Here is a 10,012-nt window from a genome sequence, read left to right as displayed (position 1 = left end):
ATATATATATATATATATATATATACAGAGTGAGGCAAAAGTCACACACCATAGGAGTCAATTAATAATGTTTTAAGTATCTAATTTGTTCTGATATTTTCTGACTAGCAGAAACAATTTTGGAGTCATTTGAAATCAGTTCTTTATCAGACATGCCCTAGAAATATCGAGGAACTTAAAGAAAGAACTGAAAATGACTGCAGTAAAATAACAAAGGAAACTCTCCGACATGTTAATGAATATGCTGGCACAGAATTGAAATGTGTTATGAAAAGGAAGTGGGGCATTTTGAACAGCACATACAACAAATAACTAGCAAATAAAATTTTCACGTGAAATTATACTTATAATAAATTATCCCTATGATGCATGACTTTTGTTTCACCCTGTGTGTGTGTGTGTGTGTATAACATTTGAGGAAACTGAGCGAAGGGAAATAACTCAGAACAGCCAGTGGCATGTATTTGAACAACAAATACGGTATAATAAAAACTTGATCCATTTGAGAAGGAGAAATAACTACCATTTGGAAATAATTGACATCCTCTGGACGTGGAAATAATTTTAATAAACCAAGAATATGTTGTCTAGTAATTAATGTGTGTGTGTGTGTGTGTGTGTGTATAGCTGCATGCGCATATATATATATAATTAAGTTTTGTTGTGGTGATAGACATTAACACACCTGTGTGTTTAAAAGATGGACTCGTTGGATTGTTTTATTGTTGATGACATCAGATGGCGTTTTTGAATCTTGCGTTTTGGGAAGGAAGAAATAAAAAGTACATCTTGTGAAGACATTGATTTTACCTCTGCTTCATCAAATTATATATCCAAACGTCTTAAAGATATAAAAAGTTTGAAAATGGAGAGATACAATGGATAATTAATTAATATCTTCACACACACTCATCGCTAAAAGGTTTTGTGCAATCAACTATATAGCCAATTATATTCATTTGTAGTTTAAGAAGAAATGAAGGATAATGACTGAATGATTTAAATGACACCAGCACACAAGGGGTAATCCAGCTCAATACACTGAAGCAATATGGAATGGAGTACCTTGATCAATAACACAATACACCAACCATCCAGTTCAGGAATGTAACCCATGGTCATCAAGCTCAACACTCTAATTACTAAGCCATACTCCTTCACCATGGCTTTATATGAGAAACAAAACAAACTATGCAGCAGAGTTCTAACCTTCTGCTACATATTTTATGTATTTATTATATGTATTACAAATAAACACATGTTTTTATCTATTCAGTAAAACTTATTATTAGGCACAGGCATTGCTGTGTGGTAAGAAGCTTGCTTCCCAACCACATGGTTCCAGATTCAGTCCCACGGAGTGGCACCTTGGGCATGTCTTCTACTATAGCCTTGTGCCAACCAAAGCCTTGTAAGTGGATTTGGTAGACAGAAACTGAAAGAAGCTCATCATGTGTGTGTGTGTGTGTGTGTGTTTGTCTCCCACCACTGCTTGACAACTGGTGTTAGTGCGTTTATGTCCCCATAACTTAGTGGTTCAGCAAAAGAGACTGATAGAATAAGTGCCAGGCTCAAAAAGATAAGTTCTGAAGTTGATTCTTTTGACTAAAAATTCTTCAAGGCTGTGCTCCAGTGTGGCCATAGTCTGAAACAAGTAAAGTAAATATTTAAATCAAATTTATATTTTCTGAATAAAAATCTAAAGTGTTAGGGAGGTACCTTTTTTGTGTCGAGTCTTTTGCCTTCATAAAGAATGCTCTGAGCAGTTTCAACAGTTGTCGTCTGAAATAAATATGGAAGATATCCAAATAAATTATACTCAGGAGCAATAATTTGTAATCATAAGAAATCAAACTCAAAGAATAAGGAAGTGACAACAATCAAAACAATAAAGACAAACAATAAGATAAGCTGTCTGCCATGAAGGAGGGACGAAGATTATAGTGCACGTCAAACTGAGAATTTTCATCAAAGTTATAACAATCTCTGACCCAAAACATAAGGAATTTATTACACATGCAACCCCTTCCAGTAAGCTAACAGATCTCATATTTTGATTCAACAGCTATGATTTATTAAAGAGTAGCAAAGACTCACTAGCTTTGTGTGTTACAAGGCAACCTCACTAATGCTGGTGTTGTGATTCAATGCACCAGATACTCACTATAAAGAGGTTTGCAATCAATAGGTGGCACCACAGAATCAAGGACAAGACAGCTTTTCTAGTGTTGGTGCCGCAATAAAATGCACCCAGTACACACTATAAAGGGGTTGCTGATTAGAAGGGCATCCAACTGTAATAATACACAAGTGAGGCATGATCCTCCAACCCAAATAGCAAGCAGTAACTCCAAATAGGAACCAACTCAGAGTGTAACAATCTATTACACCCATGCCAGTATGAAGAGCAAATGCAAAATGATGAGGATATTAAAATCAAAGGAAGTGTAGAGGTGCATACTACAGGACATACCATGTTTACTCCTGAAAATCACTCAACAGCAGAAATACATTGGAAAACACAAGCTGAACATCAAAGACATTGGCTAATATGAGTAGAAGTTGACCAGATGAGAACTCTTTAGCATTCAGATTACTCTACAAAATGTAATGCTTCTTTATTCACACTGTTTTCAAGTAATTAGGTATTATCTCACAGCATCAAGATTTCAATGATGTGATTGTATATTTTCAGAATGGCATTGTAAAATAGGTGCAAGGGGTCAGATTTGAGCATCTTGAACATGAAACAGGTTGTATATTTGAGCTGGTTATAGCCAGTTTAAATGTTGAAGGATTAAGTATTAAAGGATACACAAATTAAATTGAGTCATAAAAAGGAATTCTTGCAAACCCCTCTAACATATGGTAGATGGGAAATGGTCAAATAAACATGATTAATCCTTTAGTATTTAAACTGGCCATATCCAGCCAAAATATTCTGTTTTAATGTTCAAACTGACCAGATCCAGCTTCTCATACCTATCCCACAATGTCACTCTAAAAATAAACAATCACATCATCAAACTCTTGAAGCTATGTGATAATGCATGATTAAGTGAAAATGTAAATAAATAAGCTTTACATTTGACAGAGTAATCTGAAGACTAAAGGGTTAAAAGATTACCAGTTCAAGCAGCATTAAGCATACTGACAGAAAGGGGATGTAGCTATTTTGTGGAGCATGTTGAGCAACAATAGTGGGAACGTAACTGCTGCTTCTAGCATACTGGGTGACAGCAGTAAATGTTTATTAACTTCCATTCAGCATGCTTTAACATCAACCCCACACGCCTCTATGCGTGAAGGAAGAGAGGATGAATATCTGTGTGTGTGAGAGAGAGAGAGAGAGAGAGAGAGAGAAAGAAACAGACAGACAGACAGACAGACAGACAGACAGCGTGTGTGTGTGTGTGTGTGTGTGTAAGTGGCTGCTGTCTGCTGAGCTCTCGATGAAAGGGTGAAACAATTATAGTAAAAGAATTTGAGGTTTAAATGTGGACAGTGGTGGGAAAACGTACAAGTGCCAAATGCACCACTCAACATAGACAGGTGGTTAGTAACAATGGTGTAGGAGTTAGACAGATGAAGGTCTAGAAGCTGAAAGAACCCTCAGCTGTATGTGCAAAGACTGAAGTCTGTGTCAGTAGAGACATGTGATGTATATGGAAGATGACAGTAAGGTAAAGATGAGACATGATGTAACCTACTGAAGATGAAGACAAAGGAAGACATGAGAAAACATGGTTAAATGCTGGAGGTTGGTAGCCATGAAGAGGAAATTATAAAGGACCATAATTTCAGCAAGACACTGTACTGAAGAAAACCTAACCAACCTACACAAGCATAGAAGTGATGGTAGAGGTAATGGTGATGAAGGTATTCAAAATGTTTAACACTGTGACCTTACGAGACTTATTTTAAGACTTGTCACACAGTAAAAACAAGAGAATAATTGTTAATCAGATAGATTTCAATTTTTTTTTCTTCCATGTTAGACCATGTCTTCTCCAACAGATATGCCTCTTGATCAGGATAGATTTCTGTATTATCTGGGACAATTTATAATCTATCCATGAACTAAATTTTTGTTTTTCCACTTGATACATAGATGTAAAAATTTTTCTTAGCTTACAGTTGATGCTTTGTGAGAGTCTTTCAACTCTGTTGCCCTAATGAAATTCCTTACACACACACAGCATGAACAACATACATATACAGAGGGATCTTTTCTGTAGCTGTAACAGATTTTCAGACTTCAAAATTAAGCGAAAATTTTCTAATTTGATATATTGATGTATTTTTTTTGGTAAATCCGATTTTGTGATTCATTTATTCCAGAAGCTTTTAGGAAAATATTAGAGGTTTAAAGTTTGATCATGAAAACAAGATTAGGAAGCTAGCATTTTCTGTGTGATAGCTGTCCAACACAAAATGAAAACAAGTCAACGAAGTTTTAAACATTACAACAATGAAAGTTGTAATAAGTTTTAATGAATAGTTACGTAAAACAGTTGAACAGGCATGTAAATAATTTACATAGTGTAAATAATTTACACAGAGACAGATGCTGTTGACATTGAACTACATGTCATATGAAGAGAAAGAGAGAGGGGGGGGGGAACAGCATGTATCAGAGATATATAGAGTGATAAAGAGTATGCTAAATATACAGAGGAGAAAGACATTAAAGAGAAGAGCCTGATAAAGACAGATAGAGAGTGGTAGATTTAGTGATCTAAAAGTTGAGCTATTTCTTGTAGCAAATTAAATTTGTTTATTACAAATTACTAAAAACCTTCCTATTGAGACACAGATTTTGAAAATCAAATCTGTTTTCTCAAGGACACACCATTTCGAAGCCTTACCAACAGACATATACACATACACTCACATTTATATAGTAGATGTATGTATATATGGAAATATCATCATGACACAGCATGTCTTGAATATTTTTAGTTCTGATGAATCCCATCCTTCTCTAGGCCAGACCACAGAAGATTTCTTCAAGGAGAAAGATAAAGGGATAGAAAGCAAGAGTGAAAGTAAAAGGGAGGATCAATCAAGAACAGGGCTGCTATTTCATTTACTAACTCCAGAAGGATGAAAGGCAAAGATGAACTTGGCAGGGTTTGAACTCAGGACACAGAAAGCTGCAATGATTATTGAAAAGCAATCTAGCCAACATGTCTGTCAATTAGTCACTTATATATGCATGTGTGTGTTGTAGACATGTACATATATATGAAGACACACCTAAAGACAAGCAAGTAAACTTACCCTAAAAGGCAACATGGATAAGGCAAGCTCAAAAAGCATTCTTAGCAAGCGTTTGGAATAGAAGATGAACTCGCTCCTGGGTGTGTAGCAGTTTCTGATGCAAAGAGAAAGAGACAAAGTAGAAAACTTTAGACTAATACAACTGATAGAGAAGAAAAAATATTTAGCATTCCATGCAACAAATAGTAAATTACTACTTGACCTTTCTTGATCAATGGACAGCTAGGTGAACTGTGGTCATTTAGAATAAAATGTCCTAATAAGAAACATAACAACCTAGCTGCAAGAAATCTGAATTCCTGATTCTAAAATAAGTAGGGCAATACCTTATCCACTCTATTATCTACAGGAAGAGATGGGGAGGTGTACTTGATAAGCATTATTTTCAATAAAAGATATAAATATATATATATAGTCAGTCTTCTGATGATGATGAGATAAGTTGCACCTAACATTTTGGTGTTGCAGACAATATACAGAGAACTGTAGCAAACATGCAACTATTCTAGAAACAGCTGTAAAGCACTACATACACAACTCTTTTCCTTCCTTTCTACCTCATCCTGGAGTGTACTTATCTACAGCTGAACTATTACAAACTTTTCACATACTGGATTCTTTCTGGGTTCCTACTGTATACATTTTTTTATATATATTTGCATTTCTCTTCAATACATTATCTAAATTATGTTATAAATTGATTTGATACTTGGTGACTGCCTGTTTATGCTTTTGTTCTATTATACCTATAACAAGAGGTTACTAGAGTAATAAGGTGTTGAGCTACCAATTTAGTATGCAATTAAGATACAAGTATTGTACATGAGTGTCTGTTGGAATAAAGTTAGATCAGAAGCATTTTTTTTTTAAGTTAACATATCACAAATTTATTTACATAGAAGTTAACACAGTATAACAAATGAACGAAGCTAAATAACTGCAATTCTTATTGCTGTATATCAGAATGCATGCAATGACAGAGATGAGAATCCACTTGAGTGATGTGGGCAGAGAGGAGTTAACACTCTTACTAGATAGTCAGTAATAATATCCATGCATTGCATGGAATAGAAAATGCATTGAGTTGTTCTCATGAGAATATATAAGCAATATATCAACATATCATTCCATGTGACCCACAGTCACTGGACAGGCAATAATAGCGTATTTGTTTTTCAGCATCTGGATGGCAACTAAACTTGTTCTCTTCAGATTCCTGCCAGTCCGGCTGGGCAGAAGTCACCAAGGGTATTCTTCCGCCGCCAGCTTCTAACAGACAGAGGAACGCAGTGCCAGTGAGCTGCTATATTGGGGCAAAATAGCCCGACTACCCTGCTACATACCTATGTGTATGTGTGTGTATTGTCCTGGATATGACTTGAAACTGCATCTAGTAGCAGGGCTCTAGTTTGAGAGTTACAGGATGTTGAGGAGTGTGGAACTACCTCTCAGCCACTGTTGTTCTCAGGTCTGCTCTGAGTAGTAACACCTGTCAGTATTCCAGCTATGGGTTACATAGCATGTAACCATCTGAGCCAGGGAACACTGAAATCATATGATATACAGCATGGTGGATGTGAACTACTTCAGCAAAATATTCTCAAAAAAAAAAAAAAAGGTTTTTTTTTCACCACAACAAAACACACACACACAGACACCTACATACAGGTGTCTCTGTGATAACTTGAGCTACTACAAAAAGCAGCCAAATCTCTCATAAAAACATCCTTTCATCAACAGAAAGACACAGATTTACAGTATTTCAGGAAGAAAGAAAAACTACGCAATGGATTTGCTACATCAGAGGCAACTCTGGGCTAAACAAAACACAGACATACTTCACATTAAAAGATTATCTACTAAATAATACTAATAAAGTTGGTGGTATATCTTCGAAGTTTCATTCCCTGGTAAAACTCCACATAAATTGTTCAGGCAGAGTTGCTTTGAGGGACTTAACCTTGTTTTTGAGGTTATTTTTGTAGTAAAAAAAAGTTGCCCAAAAAACATTCTTTATTTGGTAGCCAAAAGATTACTGAATCTTTTGATACCTCATAAGTCAAAATCGGCAACTCCATTTTCAAATCCATAAGGAACATACACACATTCATATATTACACATATATAAACACACACTTGTGGAACATGGATGTTCAATGATGACACACAAATATGCATGCTAATATTTTTGTTTTTATATTGATTGCAAATATACTAATATACACACCTGCTTTGTGTATGTGTGTAATGCATATGCAAGTTGACAGTTGAGTAAAGAAGTGCCATAAAATCAAAGTAGAAGCAGAAAATCAAGAAGGATGCAGGCAGAAGCAACGAAAGCCAACTTACCTAATAAATGTATGAAGACCTTGGACTTGGGGTGACATTTCTAGAACATGAAGATTGTCTGGCATTGGTTGACCTGCCATAGCTGAAGTTGCTAACTTTGACCTCAGTTTAAACCCATGCTGCAAGTTAGGGAAAAAGGAAAGGAGAAGGGATAAAAGACAGTGATTAGTAAAATGATTTTATATTCATTCATTGTTTGTTTATGTATTGTAATGGTGAGGTGGTACTGCTTATACAACTGTTTAACTGTTAAGGTGCAGGCTGAGCTGTGTGGCTAAAATGTTCCTTCCCCAACCACATGGTTCCAGGTTCAGTTTCACTGAGTGGCACTTTTGGTAAATGCCTTCTGCAACATTGGGCCAACCAAAGCCTTGTGATTAAACTTGATAGATGGTAACTGAAAAAAGCCATATATATATATATATATATATATATATATATATATATATATATAAATATATATATATATATATATATATGTGTGTGTGTGTGAGTGTGTGTGTGTGCGTGCGTGTGTGTGTCTCTGTGTTTTTTCACATTACGCAATAGTTCTAAATGTGCATCACCATTATGCACGTAATGTCATTCATTTTCAATCTTTTGTGAAAACATGTTGGGCCATGGAGAAATATTATCATGCTTAGAAACAAGGTGACAGGAAGAATATCCAGCCCCCAAAACTATCTTAAACTCCATCCAGTCCAACCAAGCATGGAAAAGTAGAAATTAAAATGATGATGAAATTGTTACTGATTTTTCAGTTTCCACTTTGGACAAATTCACTAAGTTATTTAACAAACTTAACCCTTTAGCATTCATATTACTCTGCCAAATTCAGCACTTACTTATTTACATTGTTTTGAAGTAATCATGCACTGTCTTGTAGTTCCAAGATTTGAAAGATGTAATTGTATATTTTTAGAATGACATTGTAGGGTAGGTGTGAGAGGTTTGAACATTGAACAGGTAAAATATTTGGGCTGGATATGGACGGTTTAAATGTTAAAAGGTTATGGTTACAGTTTCACTTTACCACCTTTCTATCTTGGCCCTTTCTCTCTCTGTTATTCTACTCTATCATCACTGTATTTATTAAATTACCAACTGCTATTATATTCCAGTCCTAGAGAGTATCATTGAAAGTCAGCAGAAATCCATTCATATCTCCACTATATTCAACACTATTCAGTTATTTGAGCAAATAAATAACCAACTCCTTGATTTAACATTACAGTAGCTAAGTACAAAGCTGAACCCCTTCAGGCTTCTACACAGTTTCCATGCACTCAATTATATTCACAAGGCTTGGGTCAACCCAAGGCTATGGTAAAATACACTTACACAAGATGCTATACAGTAGGATTGAACCTGGGACCACCATGCTGCCTCCATATACAAATAAACATATAATTCACTCCACACACCATAACACCATACATAATTTACTATCCATATTGCCAGCTACTATGGAACCAAAACTGTTCATGATGTGAGTCACCACTTCTACCCCCACCCCTGCCATAAATGTAATTACTTCTATAATGATATGACATCAAGTTTACCAAATAAAAAAGACTTTATTAAAGGACTTTACCTTCTGTAGTTCTTTATGAACATGAAGAACAATCAGATTGATGGCAACATTATTCTGACCACCTGAAAGATGATGATGATGATGAAAGAGAGTTAAAATAAGAATAAATGTGTGTGTGTGTGTGTGTGTGTGTAAATGTTCATTTAAAGTTATTTTTAAATAAATTTAAGAATACTAATTGCATATTTACTGATGGTGGGACTCAGTAAAAAATGTAGTCAAAATTATGGCAAAAGTTGTTTTGAGTGGGAACAAATTTTATTTAAGGTTCACAGACAACAGGTGGACCAATTCGGTTTCTGAGTGGTACCCAAGAGATCGGGAAAGGCCATTCGGAAGGCCTCCACAATGATAAGACAATTTCGTTCAACAAGTTGAACCAAGATGGAAAAGAATGGTAGACTCAAGAAAGAATTGGAAGCATATTGTGGCTAATGGTGTATAACATCCAATAGTCTGGTCAATACAGTGTGATGTGTGTGTGCACGTATATATATATATATATATACACACACATACATACATATATACATATATATATACACATACATATATATATACATACATATATATACACATACATATATATATACATATATATATACACATACATATATATATACATACATATATATATATATACATACATATATATATACATATATATATACACATACATATATATATACATATATATATACACATACATATATATATATATACATACATATAAGATTGTCCAGTGACCGGTCTGTCAAAATGTATATATATACATACATATATATA

At 34.8% G+C, this 10,012-nt stretch overlaps 1 protein-coding gene across 3 annotated transcripts in view; it reads right to left on the bottom strand.

Annotated features, from left to right (window-relative positions):
• LOC106872061 (uridine-cytidine kinase-like 1) overlaps positions 1-10,012 on the bottom strand; it is a 59,504-nt gene that overhangs the window by 16,147 nt on the left and 33,345 nt on the right. For all 3 annotated transcript variants that reach the window (XM_014918907.2, XM_014918909.2, XM_014918908.2), the window contains exons 8-11: positions 9,227-9,288; positions 7,633-7,751; positions 5,284-5,377; positions 1,720-1,782 (exon numbers count right to left, since the gene is read on the bottom strand). In XM_014918907.2, the coding sequence (XP_014774393.1) occupies positions 1,720-1,782; positions 5,284-5,377; positions 7,633-7,751; positions 9,227-9,288 (338 nt within the window). The remainder of the gene's footprint in view (positions 1-1,719; positions 1,783-5,283; positions 5,378-7,632; positions 7,752-9,226; positions 9,289-10,012) is intronic.

This window comes from Octopus bimaculoides, chromosome 13, assembly GCF_001194135.2.
Source record: "Octopus bimaculoides isolate UCB-OBI-ISO-001 chromosome 13, ASM119413v2, whole genome shotgun sequence".
NCBI classification, from domain to species: Eukaryota; Metazoa; Mollusca; class Cephalopoda; order Octopoda; family Octopodidae; genus Octopus; species Octopus bimaculoides.
Note: the sequence above shows the minus strand (reverse complement) of the source record. Positions and strands in the feature narration are given on the sequence as shown.